This window comes from Lontra canadensis, unplaced genomic scaffold (assembly GCF_010015895.1).
Source record: "Lontra canadensis isolate GAN:19392208 unplaced genomic scaffold, GSC_riverotter_1.0 scaffold150, whole genome shotgun sequence".
In the NCBI taxonomy this organism is placed as follows: Eukaryota; Metazoa; Chordata; class Mammalia; order Carnivora; family Mustelidae; genus Lontra; species Lontra canadensis.
The window spans coordinates 1,410,515-1,431,972 of record NW_022631144.1 but is presented as its reverse complement, the minus strand read 5'-3'; the positions used below and the strand labels follow the sequence as shown (position 1 = coordinate 1,431,972).

General features: G+C 41.6%; 1 protein-coding gene across 4 annotated transcripts in view; it reads left to right on the top strand.

The window, feature by feature from the left end:
- The first annotated feature begins 1,596 nt into the window (after positions 1 to 1,596).
- The window catches only part of GNPTAB (N-acetylglucosamine-1-phosphate transferase subunits alpha and beta), a 76,962-nt gene continuing 57,100 nt past the window's right edge, over positions 1,597 to 21,458 (top strand). For 2 of the 4 annotated variants that reach the window (XM_032844294.1, XM_032844293.1), the window contains exons 1-2: positions 1,763 to 1,876; positions 19,142 to 19,173. Coding sequence is in view for 2 of the 4 variants with exons in the window: in XM_032844291.1 (XP_032700182.1) it covers positions 1,760 to 1,876 (117 nt within the window). In the remaining 2 variants the exon portion in view is untranslated. Of the gene's footprint in view, positions 1,877 to 19,141; positions 19,174 to 21,458 lie in introns of all 4 variants that reach the window. The other 2 variants (XM_032844291.1, XM_032844290.1) reach the window with 2 other exon arrangements.

Below are 21,458 nucleotides of genomic sequence, written 5' to 3'. Positions count from 1 at the left end.
CAAGTACACAGAGAGGCAGGCAGAGAGAGGAGGAAGCAGGCTCCCCACTGAGCAGGGAGCCCGATGGGGGCCTCGATCCCAGGACCCTGAGATCATGACCTAAGCCGAAGGCAGAGGCTTAACCCACTGAGCCACCCAGGCACCCCTTTAATGCTATTTTTTAAAAAGCTCAAAATTAATACAAAATATCCATCAAAAACAAAATATCAAAATCTTAAACAAAGAATCTTTCTTGACCTTGCACTTGCAGGACAACTCACTTCCCCTTCCCCTCAGCTGTGTTTTGGAGCCAAGTTATACTGTTCAAATCTCAATTCTGTCACATACTGGTTAAGTGATGTTAGACAGTTATTTAACTTCAATTTCTTCATCTGTAGAATGGGGATATTAACAGTATGTCCCTCATAAGGTTGTTTAGAGGAATAGGGGACCCCTGCCTACAGTAGATTCTAAGTAAATGCTGGCCATCATTATTGTGGAAACAAACACTGCAATAGAGTCCTGTTGAATGCTAGATGGTTTTATATCTGTTACCGTGCTTGAAAAGCCCTCAGAACTGTCTTTCACACTACTGCCATAATGTGTCATGTATGTAGAGCATGTAATCAGCTTTTTCTAAAGAAGGATTAAAAGAATTGACTAAAAAGTGTAAATGCCTTACCTTGGATTGATCTGTTCATTTCATCCGGCCATCTAATTAAGGGCATATTTTGAGTATTTCCTTAAGCTGCTTCTGAAGATAATTCTAAAGATGCTATAAATGATGGCGAGATAGGCTATGTGTACTGTTTTCTAGGGTGACTACATCAAGGCAAAAATCATAGTAACTAGAGTCTATTGGGAGAAAATGAAAATGTCTCCCAAATAAGAGGAACCGAGAGGAGGCCCTTCCGGAAATCACCTGGTGCCAAAGTAGAATTGACTTTTTGTCAATTCACCGCCGCCTTGGTTCCCCTCCTATACTTGGCACTATTTTTGTCTTAACTTTGTACTTAGTGTCTTGTGCCAGCCAGACTCTCTGGCAACAGCTGCCAGGTCTAGTTCATTTTTTAATACCCAACACCAAGCACTTGCCAGGCACCGGACACTCACCACACATTCAATGACTACGAGAATGAATTGAATTTGGGTTTGGGTACTTTTAGCCTAAAGGTTTCCTCTTTCAAACAACATAGTTAAAGAGACAGAGGGTGAAGGAGCCTCCTAGAGCATCCCCTCTTGGCAATGAAAAAAATGATTTACCAGAATTTTTCATTTACTGTAAATGCATAAACAGTTTTGTGCACAGAAGTACTCATAACGCCGTCTGTGGCACAGCGACCTTCCAAGGTCGGGTGCGCTCCCAGTGCGCTCCCAACTCACTAGGCAGATCCCGGCCGAAGCAAGAGGCCGCCGCGCACGCGCGGATGGGATGGGCACGCGCCTGCCCTCCGCTCCTCCTCCCCTCCGCCCGCCAGGTGGCGCTGGCTGCCCCGCTGCCACCGTCGCCGCCGACTCTCACAGGGCTCAACCGGGGCGGCGCCCGCCGCCTCGCGGGCCTCGGGTCCGCCTCCGCCGCGCCGAGGGCGTGGGCTCCCGGCTCCCGGAAGCGGCGGCCGCGGCGCGGAGCCGAGCGGGCGTCGATCCTCGGAGCAGCAATGCTTGGCAGCCGCCTCTTGTGACCTGAGCGCGGCGGCCGGTCAGGGGCCGCTGAATGGCGGCTCGCTGAGGCGCGGCGGCTGTGGCTGCTCGGGGCGTGGCGTGGCGCGGCGGAGGCCTGATGCTGCTTAAGCTCTTACAGAGACAGACCTATACCTGTCTATCCCACAGGTATGGGCTCTACGTCTGTTTCGTGGGCGTCGTGGTCACCATCGTCTCTGCCTTCCAGTTCGGAGAGGTGAGTAGCGGTGCGGGTGCCCCGGCCGGGACGCCCTGGACCGGTACGACTCCGCGGCGCCCCGAGCCCCTGCCCATTAGAGCCCCGCGGCGCTGCGAGCCCAGGCGTGCTTGCCTCATCCTCGCTGCAGCTGCGGGGACAAGTCCCAGAGCCTGCATCCCCCCCCCCCCCCCGGAGGCTCCTAGAACTCAGATCTCCCCGAGCTCTGGTTTCACATCTGGGATCCAGATCTCGTCCTCCCGACGGTTTGAGGGATAGGCGCTCGTTCAGCCGGTTCCCTTTGCCTCCAGGTGTTTTCTTCCGGCTCCCCAAGTCGTTTGGTTTTCTCCCTCAGGCCTGTCCTCCTCCACGAAGCCTCCTCCCAGAACCCAGAGTCGGTGTCTTTTCCCATTCCTAAATTCTCCAAAATTCTCATTTCTTTCCCCTCTTACAGGTTTTTTTTTTCGTCTCTGTTGTCACCCTCCTGATCTTCTCGCTTTTGACAAAGGCACTTTGTCTTCATAATATGGTTTCTTTGCGGAATTCAAAACTTTCTCCAAGGGGTGTATGTTTCTTTGTACGTGAATTTGAAGCGAGGACAGGGTACTGGCTCCAAATTTAAAGACTTAGTTGTAAAAGGGATTTTTTTTTTTTCCACTTCTGCTCTGTTATTGGGAACAACACCAGTTATCCTGTAGAGCCTCTCCTGGTAGATGTGTACACAGGGATGTGAGAGTTGTGTTGGCAGCTGCAGACATTCTTCCCTATCTTGAGATCAGCTGAGGCTAGGGCCCCTTCCTCTGACTAGGAAGCCTTGTCTTGGACTCCAGCACCCAGCTTCTTGGGCCCTAGTACAAGCCCTTCGGTCATGGGTTTTGCTAATAATATAGTCTCTGGATCACACAAGGCTGGCCCCTTTTGATCTGCTCTTAGTTAATGTGCAATAAAGTAGTTTGGTTAGACTCTCTAAACTCTTTAGAGGGTCCACACAAAGGTTTGGGGAGGTGGAGACACCCAGGTTTAATAGATTTTTATGCCTCGCTGGGTAATAGACTAAACATTTTCTTGAATGAAATAACCCTTTGTTTTAGGTTGAGTAGTTATATTATTGACAGTCCTATATGGTGTTTATCATAAACGAGTTTACAGAGTCTGGGTAGGTCAGAACTGAAAGAGTACATGTATATGATTTTAGAGAACACATTTGAAATAAATAACAACTTGGAGAAAAGTTGTATTTTGAAATTGTTAGACGTCTACTTCCTTGTTTTAATATTTCCTTTTTTTTTTTTTTTTGGTAGGAGGTTGCAGAAGGTTTTAAATTAAGAGAACAGAATGCCACACTATACATTTGCTTAGTCTGTACCCGTGCTGCATTATAAACTTCATAGGAGAGGGTGTTCTTTGTTTAACTACTGTAATCCTGACCCAAGCACTGTTCCAGGTACTCCAGCATAGGCAGTCTAAATATTTGTTTAATGAGTGAATGAATTAATTGTGTGGCATGCTTTCCAAGTGCACACTTCTATAGTTCTCGTTCTAGGGGCAAATGAAAATAAGTCTTAAAAGTCAGAGTGAGAAAGTGCCCCAGACATGTAAATGTGGAATATGTCCCTAGTATTATACCACAGCTCTTCTTTTTTTCATATACTGCAGTTTAATACAGTGAATGTATCTATGCACAGTTAAGTGTCTTATTCTTGGTGGAAGATTTTTTTTGTCCCGGAGTAATTTTATTTTTTTTTAAAGATTTTATTTATTTTTTATTTATTTGACAGAGAGAGATCACAAGTAGATGGAGAGGCAGGCAGAAAGAGAGAGAGAGGGAAGCAGGCTCCCTGCTGAGCAGAGAACCCGATGCGGGACTCGATCCCAGGACCCTGAGATCATGACCTGAGCTGAAGGCAGCGGCTTAACCCACTGAGCCACCCAGGCACCCCATGTCCCGGAGTAATTTTAAATTAGCTGTTTACTAACATCTCTGCAGTGTGAAGGTGACTTAAAGGCAATCAGTTGCTAGAATTTTTCATTTTATATATTCCATGTCTGGTTATTTACCAAAAGAAAGACATCTGTCAGCTTTAAAATGGGGCACAAATATTAAAGTTTGGAACATACAAAAGAAATAATAGGTGAAGAATGTCAACACGTAAATTGGGAGGTGGAGACAGCTGGCTCAGTGCCGCTCATATGTTGCCTGTAGTAGAATTTCTTTCTCTTTTTTTTCTTTTCTTTTAAGTAGGTTCCACACCCAAAGTGGGGCTTGAACTGATGACCTGGAGGTCTGAGAGTTGTGCAGTCTACGGACTGAAGCAGCCAGGCACCTGCGGTAGTACAATTTCTGCAGCACAATGAGAAAAAGGAGCCGTGGGATTGGGCAGATCAGGGTTTGAATGCTGGTGCCAGTATTAGTAAAATATAGCTAAATATATAAAATATAGCTAAAATATGGGGCTTACCAGATACTAGGCACTCTCTTAACTGCATTACATATATTAACTCATTGAATCTTCACAACAGCACCCCTATGAGGTGGGTACTATTATTATACCCATTTTATAGGTGATGAAATTAAAGCACTTGCACAGATTAATCCAGCTAGTTACTAGCAGAGGGGGGCTTTCAACCAAGGCACTATATGGTTCCAGAGCTGTAAGCACATCTTCATGGTTTCTCACACAGTCTGGGCTGTCTTTTGTATGATCTTAGAAAAGATACTTAACCTTTTGAACCCCAGCTTCCTTATCTTTGAAACTGAGATACGATTAAATAAGACGTCTTTTGCAAGGCACCATTCAAGGTTCTTGGCACATATAACAGACTTTCATTAAATGGTAGTAGGTGCTGCTACTGTATTATCATCAACTATTTTATGCCCTTGTCCGTATTTTGAAATAAACCCTTGAAGTAGAATACTCCCACCATACAGTTAATGTTACCAACTTGTTAATAACTTCACTAACTGCAGTGGATGAAAGAAAGGACTAAGAAGGGCCTTGTTAACTGTGAATTCATTACTATTTCCCCCCCTTTCAGTATAAGTGGTATTGGCTGCTACCTTTTGATAAGCCCTTTGTATACTCATCCAAATTTTGAGGAAGAAAAACAAAACTGAGGGAGAGAAGTATTAACACATAGCATTTTTTAAAATTTCCCTTTAAGCTGCTGGGGCAGTTTCTGGAGAGCTCTTTTTCGGAACTCTGGTCAAACAAAAGCAGAGCTTCTTCCAAACCCACAGGGAGAGCCCTCAGGGTGGGTACTAATAGCTACTGAAGTATACAGCCTTGGGGTGAGGGTAGGAGATAGGAGCTTATCTAATGTAAACTAGCTGATTGGACAAATCCTGTGACCTCTGGGAGCCTCAGTTCCCACACCTGCAAATGAGAGCACTAGATTACTATGCTCCTAAAATCAATTTTAGCTCTGAAACTTCAGCTTTTAAATATTTATCCTCTGTTGTTTGATTTTTTTTTTTTTTTAAGATTTCACTTATTTATTTGACAGAGAGAGATCACAAGTAGGCAGAGAGGCAGGCAGAGAGAGAGTGGGAAGCAGGCTCCCCGCTGAGCAGAGAGCCTGATGGGGTACTGGATCCCAGAACCCTGGGATCTTGACCTGAGCCGAAGGCAGAGGCTTAACTGAGCCACCCAGGCATCCCCTTCCCTTTTTTTTAAAGATTGGTTGATATTATATAAACTTTAAAATGTGTATTTTTGAAGTAAAATTTTATTACTTAAGGGCCATCATTATTTAGTTGAACTATTTGTATACAAATCCACAATCCCTTCTCTGAAAATTCTACTGAATTAACCTTATCATCAAACATGATTATCTATTACAGTGAAACAGAGGAGTATTCTCACTCATTTAGGAAATGAAGACTAGGAGTGCCTGGGTGGTTCAGTGGGTTAAAGCCTCTGCCTTCGGTTCAGGTCATGGTCCCAGGGTCCTGGGATCGAGCCCCACGTGGGGCTCTCTGCTCAGCGGGGAGCCTGCTTCCTCCTCTCTCTCTGCCTGCCTCTCTGCCTACTTGTGATCTGTCAAATAAATAAATAAAATCTTAAAAAAAAAAAAAAAGGAAGACTATAAATAGTTTCCAATCAGTTGTAGGCCAAGTTTTGCCACCAAATGAGTTCAGGTGGTCAGGTTTTGTTGCCAAATAAGATACAAAAAGGTCTTCAGTGTTGAGAACTTTCTGGATTTCAGGATTGCGAATAGAAAATTGTAAATCACTGCTGGGTATGTATGTGTGTATCGGCACGTATGGAAACAAGTATGCCAAAGTTAACTTCCATGAGGAAACAGATTTAGGAAGAATATACCCATACTGGGTGGTAACTTGTCCCTGGACTTCCTGCTCCCTTTTGGTTGACTGCCTTCTGCCATTTTGGATTAATGAGATGTTTTTATTCAGTGAAGAGAGTTGAAAACTGGATCCAGCCAAAATCATGCTCAGCCTTGGTGACCAGTTTTTCATCCTGGCTCAATTGGAAGAAGGAAATTAGTTACTATGTTTGTATTTGATTAGTTCTTTCATTAAACAGATATGTTTTGAGTGTGTTCTTTGTCAAAGGCAACAAATAGGTAGAGTCCAAGGGACCTGGTCTGAGAATTGTGAGACAGCCTCTGGCTTGGTTCTAGTTCCAACGTAAACTGTGACCTTCAGTGGTTTCCATGCTATGTTAGTATTCCCAGCTGCCTTCTGGTTTGTGGGGCAGCCACTCTTATCTGTTATCTCATGTAGATTTCTTTTGGGGTGAGGAAAGCTTTCTTTATTAAAAATAATGGTTTAAAAAGTCGAGATTTCTAAGACCCCCATTTTAGCTTTAATGTTCTGTGAATATACATTTATTGTTTCATATGAGAAAGCATGAACTATAATGTAATGTTGTTTGGACTAGAGAGAAAATGTCAGTGGCCACAGAGAGCCTTTTTAAATGGTCTCTTTTGCGGGGTTTGGGAAAGATACACAGCCCCACTAACTGTCAGATCAAAGCAGGGACCTAGTCTTAGTCTCTCCTGCTTTCTTAGCACCTAGGAAGTGCTTGGTACCTAGTTGGTGCCAGATAAATACTTGATATGGATGGGTGAATGCATGAGTTAATTGGTGTGATCTTAATAAACATCCCTTTAAGCTCATTTCAAAAAAAAAGTTTAGATTTCTACCCCAATGCAGACCCATCTTTAGCTACCTTTGATTTCTCAGACACCATTGGTCTGATTGTACTTTGTATGGTAAAAAAGGTGTTAGTGGATATACAATTTATAGCTCATTTTTGGCCATCTTTGTCTAGTTGAGGTGAAGCCATAGTATATATATATGTGAGTACCAATACAAGGAATAAGTAATTGAATGAATGGGTACACAGTAATTGCTTAGAAAATCAGAGGGAAAGAAAATTAGGGTTGAGGCATCCCAGAAGAAGTTGAGATTTTTATAAAGGAGGCAGGAACTTTGCTTTTGAACTGTTAGCGGTTTAAAGTTGCAGCTGATTATCAGCAGCACTTCGGTGCAGTTGACAGAATCCAGCTCAGACCTGCCTTAAGAAAAACGTAGTTTTTTGATCATGTAGTTGACAAACAGGGTTAAACTTCTCACAGGGTTAAATAGAGGTGCTCAGATGATGTCATCAGGAATCTCTTTTTGCCCCTCTTCTCCAGCTCTTTTGGTTTAGTACTCAGGTTAGTACTCAGTGCCCATATGGGAGGAAATTGCTGCCAGCAACTCCAGCTTCTAGTCTGTCAGTCGAGTAACTCTAGCAAAAAGTTTCTTTCTCGTTAGTGCCGGCTAGGCCCAGGGTGGCCTGCCCAGCCACGGAATGAGTGTCCTTGCTATGCCCTCATTAACAGCCTGGACCATCCCCAGAGCTAGGATTGTGGGTGGTGCTGTCATTCTCAAGCATATGAACTGAGGGGGTTCCCCAGAGGGAAATCACGAGGCTGTTATCAAGGGAAGGGCCAGAGCAACAGATGGCCTAGACACAGCCTTCAGCCAAAACCCATTTCCTTTCCTGGGCCTTACTGTTGACATTATCACTGTGATAGCTCTTAGCCCTCTACCTTCTTCTAAAAGATGTAAAAGTTATTTCCATTTTGATTAATTATTCTGTCTGTGAAATTGTATTCTTAGTTGGGTGTATTTTTTTTTTTTAATTTTTTTTTAAGTTGGCTGTGTTACTACACAGTTCTTGTGCCTTTACATCTTTCAGCAATGATTCATTTGAATATGGTGAATTGATAGTTACAGTTTTAGCAATGAGGTATTGTTAACTTTGTTAATGAAATTTAGCATGTTGTGTGATAAAAAAACTTAACCTTTTTGCAGCACCTGGCCCACCAGTGTGTTTGAATATTCTCACTCCCTCTTTCTTCACAGAGACTACCCTCTCTGTTCTCTTTGTCCATTCATTGTTCTCTCTCAGTCTTGAATGTTGAGATTCCCTAGGCTTTGCTCTTTGGCCATCTCTTATAGGGGATATCATATTTCAGACCCCCATCCAGACATTTGTCTGACTCCCTATCCCCAGCTGCTTTGATGAACTAAGATCTAATTCCACACTTCTCCCTGTCTGCAGTGCAGACCTTACTACTCTGCCTTTCTGATAGACAGCGCTCATTCATCACGGTGCTCTTTCTTCACTGCACCCAGACCTAGCTTCAGAGTATTTTTTTTTAATAGCTTTTTTTTTTTTAATTTGACAGACAGAGATCACAAGTAGGCAAAGCAGCAGGCAGAGAGAGAGGGGGAAGCAGGCTCCCTGCTGAGCAGAGAGGGGCTTGATCCCAGGACCCTGGGATCATGACCTGAGCTGAAGGCAGAGGCTTTAACCCACTGAGCCACCCAGGCGCCCCGCTTCAGAGTATTTTAACAGTATGGGATTCCTCTACCTCCTGAGAGCTCTCCCAGAAAGTAGGGGAAGAACTTCACCCAAGACCTCAGCAAACCTTTCCGGGAATTGGATCATAGAGCCATTCCTAAAAACATGCCCTGAAAGGAGGAAGAGGTTGCTTTTTGACCACTCTGATCCATTCCCGAACTTAGGGCCTGTCTCGTGAACATTTGTGTTATGTGGGTACAGAGTTGTATTAGGAAAGAATAGGTAAGGGGTACTGGTAGGTCATGGCTATAATAAGTGTTGTGTTCAGTAAGCACAACTTGTGGGATGTGTAGCAGTTGTTGTATTAAATAAGCACAATTGACGTGTAGCAAGTGTCTTTCTCTCCCACTGGCCCTTTAATATCAGTTTTAATATTAGTTCTACCACTGCCTCTGAGTGAAAACTCAGGTGGGCTTAAGCCTTCTCTTGTCACTCCTAAGTAATAAAAAGTCTCTTTTTTTTTTTTTTTTTGAGATTTTATTTATGTATTTGTCAGAGAGAGAAAGAGCACACATGCAGACAAGCAGGAGGAGCAGCAGGCAGAGTGAGGAAGGAACCCCCCGAGCAGGGAGCCCGATGTGGGCCTCCATCTTAGGACCCTGGGATCATGACCTGAGCCGAAGGCACACACTTAACTGAGTGAGCCACCCAGGTGGCCTGGTAATAAAAAGTCTTGTGGTCACTTTAAATTTTAAAACATAATGTCATTTCAGCAACTGCAAGCCTGTCGAATTTGAAGCCTCTTACCTTCCCAGCTCAGGCCTGCCCTAGGCAGAAAGCCTGCAGTTGAGGAAGGAAGGTTGGGAACAGAGGGCTACTTTTCTCTTTATTCATCCCATGCTTCTCCTCCTCCTCCATAGCTTGTTTCTGCCCCTTTCTAGGGGCCAGCACCCTAGGAGGTTGGAGCACCTAGAAGAAGGAAGGGAAGCGAGGGCAGGAAAGTCCTTCCAATATGAGTGCTGGAGCTTTCTGGAATTTGCAGGTGTCAAAGCTTATTCTCTCTTGAGTGCTTTCAAAGGGTCTCCTTCAGAGACTACACCCTGAGAGCCATGGCTTGCTTTTAACCCTGGTGAGAGCAAATGCCTCTTCATTTAGGCTGGTTGCTTGCTCCTTCCTTGGTCCCTAGGAGTATGATGAGACTATGTGAATCTCATTTCAGTCTCTTTGCTTTTCTTTTGGGGGGCCCTGGACCTGATCTAAGATGACCCTCCTTAGGTATTCTCTTGTGCATGGAAGACCAATCTGCTTTGCTTTGTAAGAGAGAAAGTTTATCTTTTTCTTCTACTCTTCTAAGTTCTCGGCTGGGGCCCCTGTAACAAAAGACAAATTGATAAGAGAAAAGCATACGTGTTTATTTGATATAAGTGTTACATGATGTCATGATGTGGGAGCCTAGGAAATAAAGACTCCAAAAAGTAGTTAAACCTGAGTATTTTTTTTTTTTAAAGATTTTATTTATTTATTTGACAGACAGAAATCACAAGTAGACAGAGAGGCAGACAGAGAGAGAGAGGAGGAAGCAGGCTTCCCGCTGAGCAGAGAGCCCGATGCGGGGCTCGATCCCAGGACCCTGAGATCATGACCTGAGCTGAAGGCAGAGGCTTTAACCCACTGAGCCACCCAGGAGCCCCAAACCTGAGTATTTTTATTGAAGGTTTGATGAAGAGTGGAGTTTGGGAGAATTGTGATAGGATAAAAACAAGAATGAGCTAAGTATAGTTAGCTGGGGAAACACAAGGCCTGTTCATTAAGATTCCTTTTGGAAATACTTGTCCTTTGGAGATAAGGATAATCTTTTCTTCCTGCTTTAGGAAGGGCACCTCTTACAGACAGTCTGGGGGGAAGGTCAGAAAATTCTTCCTGCACCTGCCATTTCTCACATTTCTTCAGTTTGAAATATTCAGTAAGCCCCTAAGGCTCTGTATTTTGGGGTGGTGTATCCTGAACCCTTTCAGCTCAAAGTGGGGGAACATGGGCTGATTCCAGAATAGCAGCGACCTCTCCTTTGTCCTCAGAGCAGTTAGCCAGCCCACCCTTCTGTTTTGTGGGTGTGAGACAGTTGTGGCATCCACCTACCTGCATGGTCCTGTCTTGGGCTGTCTTGGTGGTCCCACTGAGCTTTTTTCCTGGCTTGAGGAAAATGGAAAGAGATTTCCACCCCTCCCCTTTAAACAAAATCAAGTGGATTTGCAGAACGCCAGCAGCTTCCTAAACCCTTCTACCATGATTTGGATGAGTTTTCAACCATCTCCTGAGGAAACTTTGCCTCTTGTTTCAAATCTTCACTTTGGAATGTGACATCTGGTCTTTTGGTGCCTCACAAGAAACTTACTTCTACATGCATGTTTTCTTGGAGCAGTTAACTGAGTTTTGCCCATGAGACAAAACCTATTTGCCATTTCTGTACTCAGCATCATGAGCACAAAGACACTGCCTCTCTTATCTTGGGGTCCCTGCACCTAGCAGAACACCAGAATCATTCTTCTGACAGCACATTCTTTGTTTGAGCACAGTTTGAGCCTCTGGGCATAGAGCAGAGAGCAAAGTAGGCTGTTCCTGCAGAGGAGGAGTTTATATTCTGGTTGTACAGTCAGACATTAAATGCTTCTTAATGACTGTCGTGAGCAGTGCTACAAAGAAGGAGAGGGTGTTGTGGGAGAGACCAGCAGTGTTCTTTCTGGTGCCTGGGTCGGGAGAGGCTTTCTTGATGTAACTGGAGCTCAACTTTGAAGGGTCAGAATTGCCAAGGCAGAGGACAGAGCAGGGCAAGTGTGCTCTCTAGGCCATTTCTTTACAACCAGGGGTGATTTTGCCCCCAGAGGCATTTGGCAATGTCTACAGATGGGGCATAGGGTAGGGTTGGTGCTACTGGCATTCAGTGGGTGGAGGCCAGAGATTCTGCTAGACATCCTACAATACACAGTATAGGCCCCACAGTAAAGATTATCCAGCCCCAAATATCAGTAGTGTTCAGATTCTGGAACCAGTGTGAAGGTCTTGAAGTTGGGGTACATTTGAGAAGGTAAACACAGGCCCATGTGGCTGGATGCTGGAGAGCAAGAGAAAGTGAGGGTCTAGGGGAGACTAGTGCAGTTGGTGGTACCCACTTCCCAGCACTTGGTAGATTAGGTGTTCAGAATTTGGTGTTTGTCCTGAGAACAATGGGATGCCATTCAAGGTTCTTAGGTACTGTCTTTTTTTAGTGAGTGGACACCAGGGATACTGATGAACTTTCCGTAGTGCACGGGACAGCCCCTATAACAATGTTTTCAGGTATTAAATGACAGTAGTGCTAAAGTGAAAAAACCTGAACTAGAGGGAGAGCAGGAATGGCTGCAGGCCCTTAAGTAGGAGCCTTGGACTAGGCTGGTAGAAGGGTATGTTAAGAGAAGTGGATAGATTTGAGAGATTTAGGCGGCAAAATCATTGGTCTTTATATTCTATTATGTGCCAGACACTCCGCTGACATCTTGGGATACAAAAGTGAGCAAGATGACCAGTTCGTTTGCTCTGCCAGATGCTAACTATAGATGTTAAGTGAATGAATAGGTGCTTTGTTGAATGATCACTTCTTGGCCTTTTGGCTAAGATCAAGGGTAGGTGCTTTATTGAATGAATAATTATTAAAAATTATTTTTATTCATTGGTTGTGATTGAGCCTTAGTGAGGAAAGATGGTTTATACTAAATACATGCCATGTGTCCCATCCCAGGACCGTTCTGTTGGCCAAGATGCTCAGTGAAGAGAACAGCAGGAGACCAACCTTCTGGTCTGGTGCCCAGGGTCACAATTGAAGAGTACATTAATCTTTCCTTAGATTAATTAATCTTTCCTTAGAGACAGAGCTGAAAGGTTTGCAATGATTTCTTTACCTGAGTGTGCTTTATTATGGTTGATATGAAAACAGAGGCAGTAAGTGCATTAATTTAACACAGGCTGTGCTGTAGTGTATGTTATTCTAGTTCCTTCTAAAATATAATAAGTGTAGCTGTAATAAGTTCTGCATATTCACCATATATCTTGTAGTAATCTTACTGTCCTTTAGAGTGATTGTTCCAGTCTTGTGATCCACATGCAATATCTTTAGCAGGTGATTAGTCAGCCTGTGTGTGATTCATACTTGCACTAAATTAAGCAGGGGGGAAAAGTGATCTTTGAAAAATGTTACAGACTAAGTCACACTTGTGCAGGGAGAGCCATTTGCATTCTACCATCAGACTAAAAACCGTATTGCCCACTTGAAAATTGCTTCCTAAAATTGTTTCTCCTTTAGGTTCTAGTTTATCTCCCCCCACCCCAACCAATATATCTTCTATTGCCCCTTCACTACCTCATTCTATTACCTTCATTTCTTTCTTTCTTTCCTTCTTTCTTTCTCTCTCTCTCTTTCTTTCTTTCTTTCTTTCTTTTTTTTTTAAAGATTTTATTTATTTGGGAGAGAGAGAGAGAGCAAGCACAGAGGGAGAGTGAGAGGAAGAAGCAGACGCCCTGCTGAGCAGAGAGCCGGACTGAGGGTGAGGGGGGCTCGATCCCAGAACCCTGAGATCTTGACTTGACCTGAGCTGAAGGTAGATGCTCAACCAACTGAGCCACCCAGGTGCCCCCATTAGCTTCATTTCTGTCTCTGATTAATTCCAAACTGGATAAAACTTCTTTACCAAATTTGCAGAAGCTGTTCATTCAGCAGATTTACGGAGGTGCTTACTCTGGGCCAGGTACTCTGCTGCCTAGTAGAGACACAAAAATAGTTCAGTTTCTTCCTGCTCTCTAGGAGCTCACTCTAGACAGGGAGATGGGCAAGCAAATAGAGAAAACGCATTGTGGTAAATTAAGTTGAAGGACAGGCATGGGTGTTTCTCAGCTGTTAGGAGTGACATTTGAACTTGATCTTGAAGGAGATAGAATAGGTGGCCCCATGGAAGGAAGGGAAACCTTTCCCCCATTAACACCACTTTTCAATAGGGAAAGATGCCATAGGTGTAAAGGCATGGGTCTAAGAGGCATTATTACTTTTCAGGAACAAAAGTAGTTCTGAAGGGCTGCAGCACACTGAAGATGGAAGCTGGAGAGGCACCTAGTAGCCAATTTAGGACTTGGCTGTTGAACGATATGAAAGAAATTTGGATTCATCTTGAGGAAAATAGAAGCCATTCAGATGATTACTATTTTGGGACCTTTATAGAAAAAAAATTTGCCAGTCCCTTGGCTTAAAATTACATTCATTCCGGGGCACCTGGGTGGCTCAGTCAGTTAAGTTGTCTGCCTTCCGTTCAAGTTATAATCCCAGGGTCCTGGGATTGAGCCTTGCATTGAACTAGGTTCTTCCTCTCCCTCTGCCCCCTGCCCTTGCTTATGCTCTCTATCTCTCTCTTTTTCAAATAAATAAATAAAATCTTTTTAAAAATGACATTTATTCCCTTGATGTGCAAGACACATGGGAGCTGGCTCATCTGGGTGGGATTTGGTTGGCTCTGCTACACCTGTCTTTCATCCTGCTGTGACCAGTGGGCCAGCCTATACGTGTTCTTTTTTTTTTTTTTAAATAAACTTTTTTCTTTAAGATTTTATTTATTTATTTCACAGATAGAGATGGCAAGTAGGCAGAGAGGCAGGCATAGAGAGAGAGGGGGAACCAGGCTCCCTGCTGAGCAGAGAGCCTGATATGGGGCTCGATCCCAGGACCTTGAGATCATGACCTGAGCTGAAGGCAGAGGCTTAACAGTGGGTTAATACTGAGCCCCCAGACACCCCCAGCCTACTCATGTTCTTCTCAAGACAGTGGTGAAGGCACAGAAAATCAGGTAGATACTTGTAAACCTACCTGAGGTTTAGATTTAGAACTGGTGTATTCACTGTCTTTTTATTCCCTGAACCATCAAATTTGTTTCTGCTTTAGGAACTTTGCATTATCAGTCCCATCAGCTGGAGACGGCTGCCTCCAAGACCGTCATGTAATGAGCTCCTTGTCTTATAGGCCTCAGCTCAGTATCACCTTTTTAGATGGGTTTTCCCTACCACCCAACCTAAAGTAGTCTCTTTTAGCAAGCCATTCCTTATTACAGTCTCCTTCTTCTTCTTTTCTTAATAGTACTTAGTCTGAAAATGTGTGTGTATGCGTATATTTAATGTCTTCTCTGTCTCCACCAAAATGTAAGCTCTGGCAACAGGATTTCTGTCTTATCCAGCCTTTCTGTCTTATTCACCACTGTATCCTCAGCCCCTAGAATAGAGCCTGGCACTAAGTTGAGTGCAGACATAATTTATCCTAGTATCTAAATATAGAAAGGTCACCTGCAGTGATCAGTTTCTAAATTCAACCTTAGTAGAAAGTAGATAGGCTTAGTTGATAGGCATATATAATTTTATTAGGGTTCTTCAGAGAAACAGAATCAGTAGGATGTGTATCTGCATGTGTATGGAAATAGATTTATTACATAGAACTGGCTCACGTGATTATGGAGGCTGTCAGGTCTCCAAGATCTTCATTTAGAAAGGCTAGAGACCTAGGAGAGCCAGTAGACTTAGATTAATTCTAATCTAAGTCTAATCTAAGTCTAAAGGCCTGAAACTCAGAAAAGCTTAGTTTAGTCCCTGTCTTAAAATTGGCAGACTTGAGAGCCAGGAAAAGCTGTTGTTTCAGTTCAGATCCAAAGGGAGGAAAGACGATGTTCCAGCTCAAGGCAGTCAGGTCAGAAGCAGTTCTCTCTCACTCAGCCTTTTTATTTTATTTAGGCCTTCAACTGAGGTGCTGAGGCCCATCCACAATAGGAGAACAAATGCTTTACTCAGTCTACTAATTCAAATGTTAATTTATCCAGAAACACCCTCAGTGACACATCCAAAATGATGTTAGATCAAATATCTGGACACCCCCCCGGGCTTGGTCAGATTAACACATAAAATTAACCATCATGAAAATGTAATAGGTTTTATTTTATAGCAGCTTTAAGTTTATGGAAAAAATTGCATGGGAAGTACAGAGATTTTGCATATACCTCCTCTCTCCCTGCACACTTTCCCCTATTTTTAACATTTTGCTTCAGTGTGGTACATTTTTTTTTTAAACATATTATTTATTTACTTATTTGACAGAGATCACAAGCAGGCAGAGAGGCAGGCGGCGGGGGGGGGAGGCGGGGGGAAGCAGGCTCCCTGCTGAGCAGAGAGCCCCATGCGGGGCTCGATCCCAGGACCCTGAGATCATGACCTGAGCCGAAGGCAGAGGCCTAACCCACTAAGCCACCCAGGCGCCCCAGTGTGGTACATTTTTATAATTGATGAACCAATATTGATACGTTTTTATTAACTAAGAATATATTGAACGTTAGGATCCATTTTTTGTACTATACAGTTCTATGAATTTTGACAAATGCATACTGTTAGTTATATCATGTATCTGCCATTACAGTATGGCACAGAATAGCTTCATTGCCCTGATAATATCCTTGTACTGCACTATGTCTAGTCCTTGCTTCCCTCCCCACTGGTAATGAATGATTTGGGGTATTTTATTTGGTTTTTTAATTAAGTAGTTTCCACGCCCAGTGTGGAGCCCAACGTGGGGCTTGAACTCATGACCCTGAGATCAAGACCTTAGCTAAGAACCGGACACTTAACTGACTGAGCCACCCAGGTGGCTTTGATTTTTTTTTTTTTAAACTATGTATATAGTTATGTCTTTTCCAAATTGTCATATAGTTTGTTGCTGGTATTTAGGAAAGCAGTTGACTTTTGTATATTACTTTTGTGTGCTACAACCTTGTATCCTGCAACTGCTTGTTTATTAGTTTGAGGAGTTTTGTTTTGTTTTGTTTTTTGGGTTTTTTTGGTCAATTCTCTGAAGTTCTCTATATAGTCGTGTCATCTGTCAACAAAGATAGTTTTATTTCTTCCTTCCCAATCTGTATAGCTTTTATTTCCTTTTTTTGTGTTATCACATTAATTAGGACTTCAATATGTAGCAGTAGTGAGAGATGGTATCCTTGCCTTGTTCCTGAGATTAGTGGGAAAGCCTTGAGTTTCTCACCATCAAGCATAATGTTAACTGTAGGTTTTTTGTAAATACTATTTTTAAGTTGAGGAAGTTTCCTTCTATTCCTAGTTTACTGACAGTTTTTTTTTTTTTAATCAAAAATGGGTGTTGGAATTTGTCAAATGCTTTTTTTAATGCACCTATTATATAAGAACTTTTTTTTTAAAGATTTTAGTTATTTGACAAAGAGAGAGGGGTCATAAGTAGGCAGAGAGGCAAGCGGAGAGAGAGGGGGAAACAGGCTCCCTGCCGAGCAGAGCGCCTGATGCGGGGCTCAATCCCAGGACCCTGAGACCATGACCTGAGCCGAAGGCAGAAGCTTAACCCACTGAGCCACCCAGGCGCCTCTTATGAACCTATTATAATCATATGATTTTGTGTGTGTGTGTGTGTGTACCTATTGATGTAATGCGATTACATTAACTGATTTTGGAATGTTGAACCAGGATTCAGAAATTCATATCTAGAAAATATCCCACTTCGTTCTGGTATATGATTCTTTCTGTACATTGTTAGATTTGATTTGATAACATTTTATTGAGGATTTTTACATCTCTGTTCACGAGAAATACTGCTTGTTAATACTTTTCTTCATAGAATGAATTAGGAAGTTTGTTTTCTGGAAGAGATTGTAGAGAATTGGTATTATTTCTTCCTTAAATGTTTGGTAGAAATCATTAGTGAACCCACCTGGGGCTGGTACTTTCTGTTTGGAATGTAATTAATTATTGAGCCAAATTCTTTAATAGGTATATGCCTATTCAGGTTATCTGTTTCTCGTTTGAGCTTTGGTAGATTGTATCTGTCAAGGAATTGGTCCATTTTATTTAAGCTGTAAGTCTGTAGTCTTAGAGTTGTTCATAATGTTCCTTTATTACTCTTTTGGGAAGAATATTATAGTGACTTACTCCTCTTTTGAGTTATTGTTGTAAAACACAAAGAACATAAAATTTATCATTTTAACAATTTTTAAGTGTACAACTCAGTGGCATTAATTACATTTTCATTGTTGTGCAACCATTACCACTATCTATTTCTAAAACTTTTTTCATCACCCTAAGCAGAAACTCTGTAAGCATTAAGCAATAACCCCATTCACCCCATGGGAGCTGGTAACTTCTGTCTGTACAGATTGGCCCATTCTGAATATTTTATATCATGGGCATTTCGTACAATACTTCTTTACTTGTTCTGGCAGTTTCTGCTTATTTTCAGTGCTTCTGAGGCAGGTGGGGGGGATGAGAGATTGGAGTTGCTTACTCTGCCATTTTGATGACATCTTGCTTCAGACTGATAAGTTTTGATAATTGCTTTTTTCACATAATATTTAATTAAACACTTTATCCTTTCATATTCTGTATGCTCCACAAAGGAAGATACTTTGTTTTGGTCATTGCTGAATCCTCAGAGTCTAGAACAGTACCTCACAATATTTATTGAGTTACTGAATTAAGTAACTAATTTTTAATAATTATTTGAAAATAAGATTTTTAAAAAATTTTCCATTTATTTGATGAGAGAGAGAGAGAGAGAGCAAGCACACAAGCAGAGGGAGAGGCAGGGAGAGGAAAAAGCAGGCTCCCTGCTGAGAGAGGAGCCTGATGGATGTGGGGCTTAATCCCAGAACCCTGGGATCGTGACCTGAGCCTACAAAACACACTTAACTGACTGAGCCACCAAGATGCCCTGAAAATAAGGCTTTTTTTTAATAGCTTCATAATATTTGTTTGACTGTACTTTATTTTCCTGATTACCTATTGTTTAATTATTAGATACTATTTTCAGGTTTTATTTTTATAACTAATAATGGACATTATCATATTTATGCAGGTCTTTGGGTACATCTGTGATGATTTCCTTGGCACGTATAAATCAGAGGTAGAGTTAGCCAGAACAAAAGACATTTTGTTTGGTCCTTTGATACATAATCCTAACTGCCTTTCAGGAAAGGGGAGATTTTTTTAAAATGGCTTTGCAGCTATTTAAAAATCTATAACATACTTTTCAACTAATTTATGATTTTTATGCACTTGTGACTCATAAAAAAGAGATCTCTTCTTGGTGTATTTAAAAAAATGTTTTCATGTAGCAAATAGTACAAGATAAAATTTGTTTGTTGATAGCAGTAAGCGCAGTATCACAAGCAGATATTTTGTAAAACTATCTCATTTCACTAAACTTTTTTATTTAAATTAAATTTTTATTTAATTAAATTTACCAAAATAAAATTAAAAAAGAAACCTTCATTTGACTAGTTTTTGTTCCTGGTTTAATAGTTATGGTGGAAATAGCAGGTTCAACTACACTTCATTCATATTTTGGTTATATTTTTCATATAATATATTGTAATTATTTGTCTCGTATTTGTCTTCCGAGCAAACTGTGAGCCCTTTGAGAGGCTAAATAAGGTCAGTGTGTTTTCATAGTCTTAATATCTTATATTTTCTATTGTACTTTGTGGATATATATTTGCTCACTTTTTTTTTTTTTTAACAACCCCTTGTAGGATAAATATTACTTAAATTTTACATTTGGCACTTATGTTTAAGTGACTTGTCTAAAATCACAAAACTGGGGCTTCCTTGTATGATTCTTGCTTAACTTTAAGGATTGGATAACCATAACATGATCCAGTGGAAGTTTGTGCAGTGATGAAAGTATTCTGTAATTCTGAACTGTTCCAAACAGTAGCCACTAACCCTATGAGTGCTTGAAATGTGACTGGTGTGACTAAGGTACTGAGCTTTTTATTTAATTTTATTTAGTCTTTTTTTTTTTAATTTAAGATTTTATTTATTTAACAGAGAGAGAGACACAACAAGAGAGGGAACACAAGCAGGGGGAGTGGAAGAGGGAGAAGCAGGCCCTCTGCTGAGCAGGGAGCCTGTTGGGGGGCTCTGTCCCAGGACTCTGGGATCATGACCTGAGCTGAAGGCAGACGCTTAATGACTGAGCCACCCAGGCACCCCTATTTAATCTTAATTTAGATAACCATAGTGTCTAGGGTACACCATTTTGAACAGTGCAGATCTAAACTCATAGGTTAAGAAACTTTACCACGACATTATAGCAGAGTTCAGACATTGGCTTGCAGAGTAGAGCACTGGATTTCAAGTCCATCCTATGCAATTCTGTGATTCCATAAACTCTGACCAGTAAAACTCTGACCAGAGTTCTATAAACGCTGGCCAGTAAAACAAGTAAATCTGTGTATACCCAAAAAGTCTGCTTGAATACATTTTGTAAATATCTTTGGTAGGCTTTTTTTTTTTTTTTTTTTTTTTTAACTTTTACTTTTATTTAAGTGTGGTTACAGGAGGTTTTTTTTTTTTGTTCCCCCCCCCTTTCAAAATAATTTTTTTTTACAATGAACTGTCAAAGGTTTAACGTTTTTAATTCTACTTTTTAGTATGATTTCCTTCATTATTTTGCTCCCACCCCCACTATCCCTGTGGCAAACAATCCTCTCCCTTTCTCTGCTCCTTTATTTCCTTAAAAATCTCAGTTTTGTGTCCTGGGAAAAGGAGAGAGATTTTATTAAGCTGTCATGATTAACCCTGTCCTTGACTATTATTTTTCCTGTGAGTTATCTCTTTCATTCTGTACTCATTTGAAAGCTGAACAGTAAATATTCCTTAATCATTTTATGCTAGTAAATAGTCCTTAACAGGGGTATCAGCTCCTTGAGGACAGAGGCCTGATTTCCATTTTGTGCTCTTTAAAATGTTCAGCAAATACATGATGTGTGTCTAATTCTCTGAAGGATTCAAAGAAGGTAGGAATGGTCTAGGAAAGTGTTTCTGAGTTTAATTAATGTTTGAATAAATAGTGGTCATGCATCCTGGATTTGGATCATTTCCTTTATGTGAAATGGGGGAAGTCAACCCAGTTTTAATAACCATTCAACTCCTAATATGAAATGGGTTAATTACTTATTTTAGTCACTTTGCTAAATGCTATAGACTGAATGGTTGTGACCTCTCAAAATTTATATGTTGAACCTTATCTCCAATGTGACAGTGTTAGCAGCTGGGGCCTTTGGGAGGGGATTATGTCATGAGGTTGAAAATTAGTGCCCTTACAAAGAGACCCCAGAGAGCTTCCTTACCCTCCTGCCATGTAAGGTGACACAAGGAGAAGGCAGTCTGAAACAGAAAGTAGGCTCTCAGCAGACACCCAGTCTGCTGGTACCTTGATTTTGGTCTTCCAGTCTCCAGAATTGTGAGAAATACATTCCTATTGTTTATAAGATACCAGTCTATGATACTTTGTCATAGCAGCCCGGATGGTGATGATCTTCATCATCGTTGACTTCCTGATTGGTATCAAGAAGAGGAGAGTGAGTAGAAAAGATAAAGCCTAGAATATCTTTAAGATATCTTGGTCTCTCTTGTAATGCCTCTTAATGAAAAATTTTGTTTTCAGAAATTGTGAAGAACATGTTGTAATCTGGGACTATTTTAAACTTCTTTTTGGGGGGAATATTATAAACTTCGAGTATCATTATTAGTGTGTGAATAGCTCTGTCATTGCTACTTAGGGTTTTTACTGTGAGGTTGGAAATTTTTATAGTACCCTGTGAAACAGTACAGGGTACCAATGTCACATTTTTTTTTCCATCTAATTTTTTTTTTCTTTCTTCTTTAAAGTAGGCTCAACACCTAGCATGGAGCCCACCGTGGGGCCCTGAACT